This window comes from Galleria mellonella, unplaced genomic scaffold (genome assembly GCF_026898425.1).
Source record: "Galleria mellonella isolate WM207_F2 unplaced genomic scaffold, CSIRO_AGI_GalMel_v1 utg223, whole genome shotgun sequence".
Lineage (NCBI taxonomy): Eukaryota > Metazoa > Arthropoda > Insecta > Lepidoptera > Pyralidae > Galleria > Galleria mellonella.
The window spans coordinates 781,216-796,539 of record NW_026442042.1 but is presented as its reverse complement, the minus strand read 5'-3'; the positions used below and the strand labels follow the sequence as shown (position 1 = coordinate 796,539).

Genomic DNA, 15,324 nt, shown 5'->3' with positions numbered 1-15,324 from the left:
TAAAAAAAATAAGACTTGTACAAAGTCTCCAGAGGGAGACTTTGTACAAGAAAGGCAATTGCTTGGGTATCTCTGTCCCATTTATGTTTCTACTGTGAAGCAGTTGTGTTTGGATGGCTGTGTTTTGGTTTGAAGGGTGGGATATGGTGTGAATTTACAGAGTACAGAGGAATAACATCTGAGTCCCCAGGAATGGCAACGCATGAGGGGTATCATGGGCAAAACAGTATACTTTGTTATGTCCATGGTACTGCTCATGTCTATAGGCGACGGTTATCACTTTCCGTCAGGTGGGCCATCAGCTTGTTTGCCATTCTAAGTTGTATATAAAAAAAACAAAATGTGATCTCACACATAACTTAAACACAACCCTAGTTATAAGTTGCTCCTACTTAGAGAATTTATTTTTCTAATATTTTTGTATTTAGAACAAATATAATTAAATAAACAGAAATCCTTTCAATTAAAAAAAATGGAACATGATTACTGAAATTATTTCTTAAAAAATTTTTCATTAAAAATTTATTAAAAGATTGTTGAATTACTTAATTAAAAAAAACCTACTCTAACATAAAAAAGTAATCTTTTATATAAGGAAAAAAGGACATTATCCTTAAATAATTGGGCATTTTTATGAGTACTATTGATAGAGACATCAACACCTATATAATTAATGTAATTACAAATAAAAATAATGACAAGACTGATTAATATGTAATAAATATACTATATAGAAGTAGGAAGTATATAATATACAAATAAGAAGGGAAATACAAATAAACTGAAACAATTACAAAACAGTCAATTAGTATAAGAATACAACGCAAGGTTATGATTAAGAATGTTATTAATTAAAATGGATTATAATAAAGAGGAAATAGTTTAGGCTTACCAATATTTCCCGAATTTCCTTGTTTCATATTACTCTTAAAGGTATCCTCCGAGTTATTACAAGAACTTTTTTCACTGTCACTAGCCATTGAAAGGTTTCAAAAACTATATACTTTAATCAGGAATAATATCACATTTTACAGATAAGGCTTACTTTACTTAAAACCTGTATTGATTATTATATTCTTATTCTCACTTTAAAAATACAAAAGTAACGAAAGTACATAATTAATTAGTAATACATGTTTACACCCTCTCGACAATTTTTTTTTTTTTCATGTAAATGACATATAATTTTTTTTAAATGTTTTTTACGGCTTTAAATATAATGCTTTCTGTACTGTCCGTGACCGAAGATGAGACTGCTATGTCACCGTAGATGATTTGCTTTTGATTTCTTACATGATAGTTTTTTAATTTTAATTCTTCATGAATACATAGAAAATTACATTTGTCCTTACAATATATTCCGGATGACTGCACCGACGCTGCATAATAATGCATAGTGTTTTATCGAGTGCAGTGATATAGTATAGTTTCGTTTTGAAACATAGTATAGTTTCATTAAAAATGAATAGAGAATCGTCTACAATATATATAAAAATATTGTGATTCGTCGACATACGAGTCTTACTTAATAATAAGACTTATCCTATATAATATATATTGTATATATATAGATAACTCATAGTTTCATAAACTCATTCCTAAATAGTCATATATACTCATAGGTATATAGTTCGAGATAACGAGGGTAAGGTATTAGTATGCCGATAGGTCCGTTGATCAGTCTTTATATGCCGCTATAAATATAGTGATCATCGTCCGAAGAGTAACGAGAATCGATGCTCTGTATCGTTGCCGTCTACAGGATGCTGTTCTAAGGGGGATAAGTATACGTCCAGGTATAACAGCACCCCGGTACCGATGGGCCTGACTCTCGACTTTTAGGGCAGCAGTTCAGCATACAATATAAATTTTGATGTGATTTATTTATTGTTTAAAAAAAAACTCATCTCCATGTCATCATCTTATCTCTTAAGAAGAGGAAATGACAAACTAACCCCCGGCAGAAGCACAGTTGGCCAGGGTTCGAAGCTCCAGGGAAAGAAATCGGCGCACTATACAAGCAGTATCTAAGAGCACTGCTTTCTGCATCTTTGCCGGAAGATAGCCGCCTCGGAATTCCAACCGTCTGGTTGGGATAAATTCGTTCACCGACAGAACGATTGGAATGATTTCGGTGGATGTAACACCCCACATTTCGGTCAGCCAAGTGAGCCAAATCGAGATATTTTCTCTTCTTCTCGGTTTCGGCTTTCACGAGGTTCTCGTCATGCGGTATAATGACATCTACCAAAAACAACCTCGAGAGTATCCGATCTATCACCACGATATCAAATATATTCGCAGGAACTGTCCTGTTCATGATGATGAATCGGTCCCAGTAGAGCCTGACGCTATCGCTTTCAAGAACCGGCTGGAGCTCGTACGGCCTCGCAAATGAGAGTTTGCTGTACTATAGTATATTCGCGAGGCCGTACTTCTTAAGTAACTCTAAATGGAGTATTTTGACTACTTGGTTGTGTCAGTATACAGTGTTGGTAAGAGCTGAACAACCCGAAAGCACATGTCTGAGTGACTCCCGGGGATGGCGACATGCCCAACAGATGTCCTAAGTGCTATCGTTTAGAATGTGCTTTCGGTATTTGTTCGTCTTAACCACCTGATCCTGTATCACATAGACAAAACTCTCGGTCTCTCCGTAGAGATCACCTAATTGTAGCGAGTGCGTGAAGGTCTTTGTATTGATATACGGCCCGCGGCAGGCAACATGGCAACTGCTGCTAGACTTTTAGAGATGTTTTAAGAAAGACGCTGCTGCTCATCGTTCGACGAGGGTCGAACGACGGGTCATCTTGCATCGAACGCTGAGTTAAGTGGTCCTTAGTCGACGACGTAGGCGCTAACGAAGGATGAAGGACCATTCTACTATATTGTTTGGAATCACTCTTAATAATAAAACTCAATGGAGTCCTCAGATCCAAAACCTTGCAACTAAATTAAATTTAGCAGCGTACATTGTACGCAGGATTAAACAATAAGTATACTAATATTTAAACTGCTAGTGCTAGATTAATTTAGTTAGTTTCATAGTAAATTGTTCTATGGAATATTATTATGGGGTAAAGCAGGCATCCAACACATATTTGTATTACAAAAACGTGCAATCTGCGGAATTTATTCTATGGGAAGTGGTGAATTACTAAGAAAAAAATTTAAAGAAGCAAATGTTTTCACTCTAGTTTCACAATACATATACGCAAACATTTTATATATACGTACGAATCTTCAACTGCTTCTTAAAAACAGTGACACAAGTACAAACTTGCTGTTCCGAAATTTAGAAATCGTTTAGAAAAAGTTAATACATCTTTTATAGGAATGATATTAAATGTTATAATAAGATATCGAAGTATATTTTGGATCTACCATTTAATAAATTTAAATTTTTTATTGAAAACATATGTGCATTGTGTATGTATATAAACACTATTTTTAAAATATGTTAACATATTTAAAAGTGCTTGTAAAGTCTGTTTGAAGAAACAACTTTAATACGATGGCACCTTCAGACTTTCATCTATTCCCAAACCTAAAAATAACATCTTGGAGGTCAAAAATTTTCATCAAATGAGGAGGTCGAAACTGCGGTGGGTGAACTTTTTGAAGGCCTTAAAGAAATTTTTTTTTATGACTGGCATACAGGTCTTGGAAACCAGATGGAAGAAGTGCATTGAATTAAGTGGAGATTACGTAGAAAAATAAAATTACTTTTGTTTATATTATATATTGTTTTCTTGCTGAGATCGTGAACTTTTCAATCCATCCTCGTATTATTTGGAAATTATGCACAAATTTTCCTATATGATTTGTTGTTACTTTATAAAATTATTATATTGTTCTAACACTTTCTGATTTTATTTCACTGCACTTTAATACACCGTAATTTTTTTTTACGTAGATGGACAGTCGTCCGGAACAATATAAATGAATAATACTATATTTGTTACCTTATAACGCCTTAACCATTTAACTAGTTTCATATAAACGCATTATATGAGATGGAGAAGGATCTAGACTACTTTTTATTCCGGTCTGTAAACATTCTGGTCACGAGAACAAAGTTGATGGTTTGTAAAAGTTAATATTTCATAATATGCCAGTTAAAAACGTATTTCTGTAAGTATAATGTATATATTATAGTCTATGCTAATTCCCTAAAAGTTATTACCTAAAATCTTTGGTTATTACTAATACTGGCAATACTCGTTCTGAAGTAAACTCGTATATCTCTAAATAGTCTGTTCTCCGTATCGTATGGTTTTGTTCTTATTCGCATTTTCATTTTCTTATTTTACACTTGCTAGCAATTTTGAAGCGTGTTCGTGAATTGGCATCTGAGTTAGTGATATAAAAAATATATCACTTCGGTTTGAAAAATTAAAAATAATAGTAAGAAAACAACACAACTATTTCATTCAAATTTTTTAGACTCCGTACCAGACGCAGTATACTTGCTGATGTGATATTCTTGAAATGTCATCGTATATGGCAGGTGTTTTCGATTTAGATTTAGATGTGGATGTTACAGTTGGAGATTCAGACGAAGACGATATTATCGAAGTTGATGAGGTAGTTATTTTGTTAATTTTAGAAAAGGTTATATCTACTATTAAGTCTAACCTAAAATCTACATTGGAGTCAAATGATAATTTGTTTTTAATTACTAACCATAGGTACAGTAATTTTGAAGTAATCTTATGGAACACAGATATTTAGAAATAAAAGTAATAACTGTGTCATTTGTTAAATTCTTGTCATAGTTACAAAATATTTTGTATAATTTTATTTATTATTATTATGTAAAATTAAAATAGTATTAGACACCAATACCTACTAATTGACATTTATAAAATAGTTGTTGTTTTTTTTTCTAACTTACATATTTATCTATGTAGACATAGAGAAATAATTTTTACTGAAACATGTACTAATTTATCTTAAAATCAAATATATTGCTTTTTAGTTTCATCATTAGTATATTATTTCAAGAATATGCTGTGAGGAAATGGGGTTTTTCTTGTCATATTTTAAAATTATTGTCTTTTTTTTAGTTGGGATTTTTTTAAATCAAGTGATTATGTTAATATATGTGTATTTTTGTTATAATTCTTTTTTTAATGCAGGTGGATTATGACCCTGAGTTAAATGTCAACAATATTGTTGAGTAAGTGAACTCCTCTATTATATCAGAATGTATAAAATTTAGAAAGAGTATGAAATTTAATATAATATAATACTTTACAGATTAGAAGGATCTGAAACAATACAACTATCTGAGGATACAGTAAATCCTGGACAGTGTAAGCGACTTGGTCCACAAGATTTTGAGTTGCGGAAAGTTTTGGGAAAAGGTGGATATGGGAAAGTGTTTCAAGTTCGCAAGATTACAGGACCAGATGCTGGATCTCATTTTGCTATGAAAGTTCTTAAAAAGGCATCAATTGTTCGCAATCAGAAAGATACTGCACATACTAAAGCAGAAAGAAATATATTAGAAGCTGTTAAGGTGATTTTAAAATTGTATTAGTAATCTTAACTGTATAATATGGTAATTTGCTGATAATTATAGCTGTAGGTGTAATGGATATATTAAATTAGGTACTATAAATTAAAGATAGAGAATTAAGTTTCAATAGCCTTTCAGACTGGAGGATCTCTGGATGTGCATGTTTTTTGTAAGAATCTAATTATGATAGGCTACTTCAATTGATACCTAAACCTCTCCACTTCTGCATAGCATACCTTTCATTATCAACATTAGTAAATAATCATCATTTCAGCCATTATCCATCCACTGCTGGACATAAGCCTTCCCGATAGACTGTCATAAAGATGATCCTGAGCCATCAGCATCCACTGACCCCCTGCAATGCATTTCAGGTTGTCGCTCCATCTAGTGGGGGGGATAAATAATAATAATACTATAGTATTAAACATTAAGATTTCCAAGAAATCTTTCTTAGCAAATGTGTAGATCACATGAGAAATCATGGTTTCTTTATTTAGATATTTTATGATAGATCAGTGTGTGGTATTTCAATGTTATATCTACTTATCATGTGGATCAAAATTTTAATGAACAGATCTGCACAATATATCTAATTATTTATACATTATTGCCTTACTAATATAATATTTTATATCTTAAATTTTTTCAGCATCCTTTCATAGTGGAATTAGTTTATGCTTTTCAAACTGGTGGTAAACTATACTTAATATTAGAATATTTAAGCGGTGGTGAACTTTTTATGCATCTTGAACGAGAAGGCATTTTTCTTGAGGATACTGCATGGTGAGTATTGAATTATATATATTCTTTATTGCACTTGTAAATTACATTGTTAATGCATTTATAAATATTGAGAGCAAAAATTTACTTATCTCTGACAGACACTATGACTATATATTAGCTACTAATATATTGGATTTTAGGTATGAATATAAATATTTAATTTTATACAAATTAGTGTTTAGGCAATAAATATACATTATATTACACTGTATTGATTCCATTATAAATTTATAAAATTATTATTAATTCATCACTATAATTACAAATTCTGTCAGAGAACACTTCCACTAATATGCACTTTTTGAGATTATTTAATAGACAAAACCTGTTGTACTATGTTGTTTGTGACAACCAAGTATACTTGGCTACTAGATTTATTACAGAGTTCTCCATGAAGCATATTTTGAGTATGACTGTTTCCTATTCAATATAAATGTAGTATTACATTTTATAGCCTTTTGTTTCGATGCAATGTATCCTAAAAAATAAAAAATCATGCTACCCATTGAAGTAAAAGAAGTGACGATGGTGGATTCTAAAAGTTACTGCTTGAAATTTGTAACATTTTTCTCCTTTCAATTTAGTCAGCTGATTTAAAAGACTAGAATTTTTTTAAATTGTTTTATCTATATTAAAAGCTGTTTAAGTAATTGATATATTATCATATACAATGATAATTATATAATGTGTTAATTATTAAGTTTTTTTTATATTCCAGCTTCTATTTATCTGAAATTATACTGGCTTTAGAACATTTACATAGCTTAGGTATAATTTATCGAGATTTGAAACCAGAAAATGTGTTATTGGATGCACAAGGTCATGTTAAACTCACAGACTTTGGTTTATGTAAAGAACACATTCAAGAAGGAATTGTTACACATACATTCTGTGGTACAATTGAATATATGTAAGTTATCAAGAAATACATTCAAAAAAATATTATTATAATAATAACATTATGTAATATTAATAATATTAAATTTTATTAATAGGGCACCAGAGATTCTAACAAGAAGTGGCCATGGGAAAGCTGTTGATTGGTGGAGCTTGGGTGCCTTGATGTATGACATGCTAATTGGTCAAGTATGTAATTTATCACAATCAATCAGATACCATTGATTGTATAAATATTAGTGTGTAATAATGTATATCATAAATATAATTTGTCCATGTTGCAGCCTCCATTTACAGGCGATAATCGTACAAAGACAATAGAAAAAATACTTAAGGGTAAATTAATGCTGCCTGCCTACCTCACACAAGATGCCCGCGACTTAATACGGCGTCTTATGAAGCGTTCTGAAACACAGCGCCTTGGTGCTGCTGGAGCAGCCGTAGTACGAGGTCATGCATTCTTCAAACATGTTCATTGGGATGATGTTTTCGCCCGTCGATTAGAACCACCAATAAAACCCAGATTGGTATGTGTATTTGTGTAAACATTTCAAAATATAATTCTACTAGAACTTCTGATACTTTTGATGTTGCAGATTTGTCATTAGTGTCTGCTTATTCGTTATTAAAAATAAGTAAATATTTACAACAATTTTTGTGTAAAAGTAAAAACAAAGTAAAATTTGTCACAATTTTTTAAATTCCAAAATCATCAATAGGAATTGTGATATGTATGAAGCTAAAGTTTTTTGTAGTATGTATTTAATCTTAGTTTTAATTATCTTTTCCTTTATCCTCAATGTTATCTATAAATAAAGGTCGTTTAGTATAAATCCCCACATACACAGAGATATTTTTCTTTCCGATATAATGTAAAAACCATAATCATAACAATGTTAAGTCAATTGTAGTGTTGTATTGAGTTTTTATTGATTACATGTGCCATTTATTGACTATAGGTCTTAAATTTTGCCAAATGGTATATTGATCATGTCTGTTCCCATAGACAAATTATATACAAATCTATTTAGAGATATGTTAACTGCACACATGTAAAAGAACATGATGCCAGATATTCTAATTTGTTTTATTCTATCTCATACAAATAGCAGTGAAAATGTTTGTCATTTGTACAGGTGAAGTAGTAGTCACGGGATTATAGCTGTGATCTGCAATCAGTTGTTCAATCTTGGTTGCATAAAAAGTATACGAGGTTTGTCCGGAAAGTACGTATAAAAGTTTTTTAAAAATTTTATTTTACAATTATTCAGGTAAATCAATTTTATCCCCTTCAAAGTACTCCCCCTGTGACATAATGCACTTGTGCCAACGCCGTTTCCACTGTGAGAAGGCTCCTTGAAAGTCCTCTGGTTGTAGGTTTCTCAGCTGCCCCGTCGTAGCTTTTTTTATCTCATTTATGTCCCCCAAATGCCGCCCCCGAAGTACCAATTTGGTTTTTGGGAACAAGAAGAAGTCACACGGGGCCAAATCCGGCGAATAGGGGGGTGTTCGGTCACCGTAATGGAATTTTTACTCAAAAACTCACGGAACGATCTTGGCGCAAATTTTTTTCATTTGAAGTTCGTTTCTTAGAATTTCGTGGACCACGGTTTTGCCCAAATTAAGCTCTTCAGCCACCTGTCTGACCGTTAAACGACGGTCCCCATTAACACAAGTTCGAATTCTTTCCACGTTTTCGTCGGAATGTGAAGTGGAAGGACGTCCTGAACGTGGGTCATCTTGAACGCTTTCTCGGCCCTCTCTGAATCTTTTTAGCCACTTGTGGACGGTTGGTTCCTTCACAGCATCATCCCCATAAACTGTTCTGAGATCGGCAAAAATTTCACGGCCATTCTTGCCGAGTTTCGAGAGAAACTTGATTACGACGCGCTGCTCTTCAACGGAAGCGGGCTCCATGCCGACGGGGTTTCGTTAAGAGGTAACTTCACAGATGGCGTGACAAGCCAGTTCGCACCGCACGGCGGTCAGACCAGAACTGAAGCATTGTTAGGGACATAAGGAAGGGGTCCTGCGCTTACCTGGCCTCCCCACTCCTCTTTCTCGCATTCCAGAACACTTTTATACGAACTTTCCGGACAGACCTCGTATATACTTGATGTAAAATCTTATTGTATGTTAGTTTATTTATCTGTATAAGGAAGAGTGATATCATAGAATATTTGCACCTATTTTTTTTTTGATGGGTGAAAATGGTATGGTAACCCCGCCTGCGCTAACGGGATACGCTGGCGGAGCACCAGTGAATGGTGATCGATGAGAATGAAAACAGGCCAGTTAGCCCATCATGATGGATTCATCAGGAATTAACCATGATAGTTTCCAGGGGAACCACGAGGAGGTCGACCTGGTTGGGTATATTGCTAGCAATGGGATTTTTAGTCTCCATTACTAACAATCCCTTTCCCCCCTTATTTGCACCTATTAGGTACACTAGTAGGTACTAGTACTTCATACAAACACAAAATTATTTACATTTAAGTCAATATCAAGATTTAAGCTTTAGCAATAGAATATGAATATGCCAGGTTTCTCACTCATTAATAAATGGACAGCCAAATTCATGATGTAGAGATAAATTTACTATCTCAAAGAATATATGAAATGATTTCCTTATCTACACAACACTTTAAAGTTACTTTTTATTTTTGTAATAAAATTCATCATGTGTAATACATTTATATACATACATATTTGTGTAAAGCACTTGTGCTGTATTACAAGTAAATCAACTTAACATACGAGTACAGAGTGTTTTTTGTAAATTTTACATACCTACATATTATGTGATTTTCAGGCAAGCGAGGATGATGTATCACAGTTTGATACAAGATTCACACTTCAAACGCCCATTGATTCACCTGATGAGTCTACTCTTAGCGAAAGTGCCAACCTAATGTTTCAGGTATTATATTTCAGTAGCTGAAATTAAATTGATTGTGCCCTATAAACAAGAGATTTATCTGAATTTTATTTAATAGATACACAATTTTTGTATTTATAATATTGCAGGGGTTCACATACGTAGCACCCTCTGTACTGGACGAGATTCACAAGCCACGAGTAATTACGGCTCGTTCGCCGCGCCGCCCGCGGCCACAACACCACAACACGTTCGCAGGACCGCCACCTTCCACCGCCCATTCGCAATCACATGCTCAACAAGAGGACCTCATGGACGTGCAAGGTCTACCTATATAGTAAGTACTGTAATTAGGATAATTATTGTTAATTAACTTGGGTGACCGGATCAGCGGCTTTATGTTTAACAAGTCATAAATATACGTATATCTATTGATATGTATAATATCTATGTATGTTAAGACGAGTAATTTGTGACATATAATAGTTAGTGAAGTAGTATGGACATTTGGCAACGTTTCTTTTGTAATGAAAAATGTTATAAGTTTAGTAAAAGTAAAAAGCGTTAGAAGTTCTATTACAAAAACAATAATTAATAGGTCTGTTATGTAGAAGATACAACTTTTTAATGTTTAATGACTTGAAACCGTTGATCCAGTGAGCCTACATTCATAGTTAGCATACAGCCGCACACTAGCAGTGACAGTTACTATTTACCGTAAAGAAAGTATCTTATGAATTTTGCATATTGACTTATTTTTTTATATTGTTATTGTTACAAATTGAAGAATACTATAAATATTCCGGTAATTATATATTATATATTTTGTGCACTTTATGCACTACAACATAAGTAGCATTGCTATTCCTCTATTATGCAAAATGCACTGGTTTATGTTTAGTGTGTGGCTGCACTATTTGTAGTTTATACTAATATTATTACTAGTTCCGAACCAAACTGAGAAAGTGTGGAGTATTGTGTGCTAAATCATTGGATGCAGTACAGACATATATCCAATTTGATATTTTTAGTTTAATTCATAATATTATGTAATAATTATATCGGATCTTATTTGGTTGTTAAAAAATATCTATTAAATATTTTCATTATATGATTTGTAGTGATAATTACTATGAAATCGATAATTTTATGTGATTGTAATTTAATTTTAAAATGCAGTAGTTTCTCAATTTATCGCGTGATAAAATCCGCATGTGATATAAAAATTTTCGTTAATACAAATCAGGGGTTAGAATTTATGAAAGTAATTGGAATAAGTATTGTATAATATTTGGATAAAATTCATGTACCTTTATTTATGTAATTAAATTAATTTTGCCGACAACTATATAAATGTAAAATTTGTGCTGGTAATTGTATTATAGCCTATACTCTAGGTCTAGCGACCGGTAGGTGCATCTTTGTTTTTGTGAGACTGTTGGTATTTGCTGGCGGTGCATCTTATTACCCGCTTATATTGAGAAACTAATGTGAATTTATGAATCGCATACACTCATTTACTACACAGCAGTTTAATCATTTCCTAGGTCTTATGCCCATTCAGTTTTAATATCCTGTCTTAATATTTTTTAAATCTATTATCAATCAATCATGGAACAACAGAATAGGTACTTTCCCTGTTAACTATCGCAACATCGCGATCTCCTACCAAATTTTGTGATGTTTTAATTTGAAGTTTCTTTTTAATTGACCTTATAATTATGAGAACATTGTAAATATTATCTTATTTATATATAGGTATAATATGAGAATGTGATATGTATTAAATATGATATATACTTGTATGAAAATGATGTTTTGATGTAAAGTAATAATTATAATAATAATAAAAAATACCAGGAAATCGCGATGTAGCGTTATTAACTAGCGCGGTTTCAAAAAATATACGATGGCAATAATACAACTCAATATCATTGAAAATGTCTTGTCTAATAGTATTAAGTTATTATTTGTGCTATTTTAATAGCAAAAGTTACCATTTTCACTAGAATTTATTTAAATGTCTTTTAATGTTATTGAAAGATGACCTTAGATGAAATTATTTGGAAATATCAGTTAGGGCACTGTAAAAGTTTATTGTTAATGCTTAACGAAATTAGAGCAAAAAGTAATTATGCAATGGTTTGCAAGTACCTAGGTATAGCCAAACACTGAAATGGAACTATAGTTTTAAATAATGAATTGGTATCAGAATGTTTGGTTTCACAAATAGCTGGCAACTTCTAGCGTCTTGGAAAGTTAAAACTGGCTTTTTATAAATTATTATAGGATCCATTTCATGTAACCCACCGATGAAACCATACTAGTCTGTTGATATTACGTTCTCATTATAAAATGAAACTAAACATGGCGGGTTATACAACATAAATCCATTAATTCCCGTAAAATTTGCCTGATAATAACAAGAAGATGTCAGCGTCACTGTAATTAAAATTATACTTGAAATTAAATGACATTAAAACATTACGTTCTATCTAAATATCCATAAATTTAATCAAGAGAAATTGTCACCCTTAATAGATAATAATTTGTAGGTAGTTTTTGAATTATGAATTTGTAATATTTGTAATGACTAAGTCTAGAAGCAATTTTTGTCGGCTTGAACGACCGAGAAAAAAAAAGCATATGCCCTTTATACCGAAAATAACAATTTTCATATTATTATACATACACAATAAATGAGTTTAACAATATTAGAGATTCGACTTAGCCGAAATAAAATTTTGTCAAAATCTGAAGATAGACACTGACATCCCGATTAGGAATTCTAACATTCTGATATCAATAACGATTTTAAATTTCTTTAGTTATGAATATTAAATTATGTATATATAATGAAGTGTTTTTTTTTTTTTTTTTTTATAAAATTATCGAAGTGAAGCTCATTTTCATTATTAGTTAATATAATATACTATTTTTTTTCCGGAAGTAATTCTTAGCCTGTTTGTGTTACATACTTATATTCCTAATGACAATTGTAAATACAGGATTTTTTTATTGTAAGATCTCGAAAGACCACTTAGAAAATCCAAAAAATAATACGTATTCTATTCATTTTAAAGCAAAATACATATGTTATTTTTTTTATAAAAACTATTTCGTATCGATCGCAAATTTTCGGATAAATAATTAACCGGTGTAAAGTATAAAATGTGACCGGAAATTTTAAATGATAACTACAAAAACATTTCTTCAGTTATGGGTACACTTACTTGATTTATTTAAAATATGATATAATAATGTATAAACTTCTTACACACCATATATGTATACCCTCGAGCTCGACTCGTCTCTCGTTGAAACTTTCGTGCCAATGTGCGTACATGACCTATGGTATACATATGGTATGAGTTTAGTTTTCAGTTCTATACTAATTCAGTTATAAAAATATAAATATGCATGTCTAATGCACTGATGTTACATGTTTTGAAACCGTTAAACCGCGAATAAAAAAGAGAATGGACAAAATATTTTTTCTACTAGTCTTTGGTACCTTTTTTTTTGCTTTAACCGAAATAAATTAGTATTAATTTTACTGTTACATTTAATTAAAAATATTCATAAGAACATAGTATACCTTGAATATAATTCTACTGCCCTACTAAGAAGAAATAGCGCAAGTCGCGCATTTCGTGAAATTGAGTTAGTTTGATATTTATGTTTGCAGATGCAAAAAATAATAAATATTTATTGTCTAAGATGATTTGCAATAAATAACAAATTAAACAAGCTCATTTTACAAAGTTTTTATCTCAGAAATATGTTACATTAACAGTTGTGGTTTAAAAAGGGTAGACTATACTTGAAGATAATATAGGATATGATCAAAATGAAGGATTAATTTTTCAGTCACGCAAATTCTGTTTTGAAGGCACTTATTATTTTTATATCTCAGGGGCGACAGTAATGAAAGTAATAATTTGAGTAGGAATCTTTATTGTGACGTCATTATTTTATTAGATTAATCTATTACATCGTTTTCGAAGAATTAATTATACTATCAAATAAGTAATGTTCTTAATTCATTTTCTCTTTTGAAATATACATAATTGACTGAGGCATACAATATATACAGTTGACCGAGTGACAATATAATCGTCAAATCGTCGTCAATTTTTTAACAATTTATATAAAGGGCGATGACATGTAAGGGCTACATAAATGTTTTCACATATAAATGTCGGTAAAATATAAATATGATATTGTTTTATACTACCTACATATAACGAATGTACATTTTATACAAGTTACCGTTTAGTCTAATCTTTGGTAGGATTAATCGCTCTAACAAAAAAAATGTTCTAACCCCGACTGTAAGACGAAATAATAATTTACAATATATTATGTACCTTGTTACCATGCTTGATGAATTGAATTAAAAGGTCATTTTTTATTTTGTATATCAGAGTTTTAATTCACGGCGTTTATTCCTTAAATAGCTCGCAATGTGGTCCCGGCATAGAATAGAAGCCACCCCTATCGTTCCTGTGGGTGTCGTAAGAGGCAACCGAAAAAACTTAATGATTAAGGTCTACCCTTATTGGTCTACCCTACCCGTAACAACGTCCCTCTTAAAACATCACCAAAGCCTAACTGCGGTTGCTAATTCGCCTGCCAAACGTGACAGAATCCCCCAATAGAGAGAGGCCTACGTTCAGCAGTGGACAGAAGACGGCTAATATGATGATAATTCCTTAGCTAGCGATTTTTATTGATACAATAATGTAAGTACATAAATATAGAAAATAGTACTTTAAAGTTGCATTCCTTATACAGGTGTCCCGTATGACCCGAAAGCCATGGATCTATTTATTTATTTACAAGAACATGGTAAGTGTAAGGTATAAGTCCTCATAATTTGCAAAATTTAAAACAAAAAGAATGAATGTTAATTAACTGAGTCATTAAAACAATTCGTAATGTTATAAAAAAACCAATATATCAAATACGTCGAACACTTGTCAACAATAAAAAAATAAATGTCACTGTCAAATCATGGACTATTGATAACAGCTGCATTGCAACACGATAGGTAATTAAAATATGTAAGAATTTAGTATTTATAATGTATGTAAAAGAACTCCTCAGCAAGCCAATGTCCGAAACTTTAGATAAGGGGTAGGAAGTATTGAGATAAGTCTTAGGTCGGACATAGATGTGAGTTTGAATGTTTTAGGACAGGAATAATACGGACTTTCTTCCATAGCTCAGAAAA

General features: G+C 31.8%; 2 protein-coding genes across 4 annotated transcripts in view; one reads left to right on the top strand and one right to left on the bottom strand.

The window, feature by feature from the left end:
- The window catches only part of LOC113517526 (phosphatase and actin regulator 4), a 66,435-nt gene extending 65,267 nt beyond the window's left edge, over window positions 1-1,168 (bottom strand). For 2 of the 3 annotated variants that reach the window (XM_026902219.3, XM_031912320.2), the window contains exon 1: window positions 893-1,167. In XM_026902219.3, coding sequence (XP_026758020.2) covers window positions 893-980 — 88 coding nt within the window. In that variant the 5' untranslated portion in view covers window positions 981-1,167. Of the gene's footprint in view, window positions 1-892 lie in introns of all 3 variants that reach the window. The other variant, XM_052894706.1, reaches the window with a different exon arrangement.
- Window positions 1,169-4,230: 3,062 nt separating this feature from the next.
- On the top strand, window positions 4,231-14,509 carry LOC113517641 (ribosomal protein S6 kinase beta-1). The gene is made up of 9 exons (XM_026902393.3): window positions 4,231-4,587; window positions 5,142-5,182; window positions 5,263-5,524; window positions 6,177-6,310; window positions 7,029-7,220; window positions 7,306-7,396; window positions 7,492-7,734; window positions 10,023-10,130; window positions 10,238-14,509. Exons 1-9 carry the CDS (start codon window positions 4,492-4,494, stop codon window positions 10,424-10,426), a joined length of 1,356 nt encoding a protein of 451 aa, XP_026758194.1. The 5' UTR covers window positions 4,231-4,491; the 3' UTR covers window positions 10,427-14,509.
- Window positions 14,510-15,324: the final 815 nt, after the last annotated feature.

Coding starts and splice junctions, on each gene's coding strand:
- LOC113517641 (XM_026902393.3), top strand. CDS start 4,492: ATGTCATCGTATATGGCAGGTGTTTTCGATTTAGATTTAGATGTGGAT. Junction 5,183..5,262: donor AATGTCAACAATATTGTTGA/GTAAGTGAACTC, acceptor AATACTTTACAG/ATTAGAAGGATCTGAAACAA. Junction 7,221..7,305: donor TGTGGTACAATTGAATATAT/GTAAGTTATCAA, acceptor TTTTATTAATAG/GGCACCAGAGATTCTAACAA.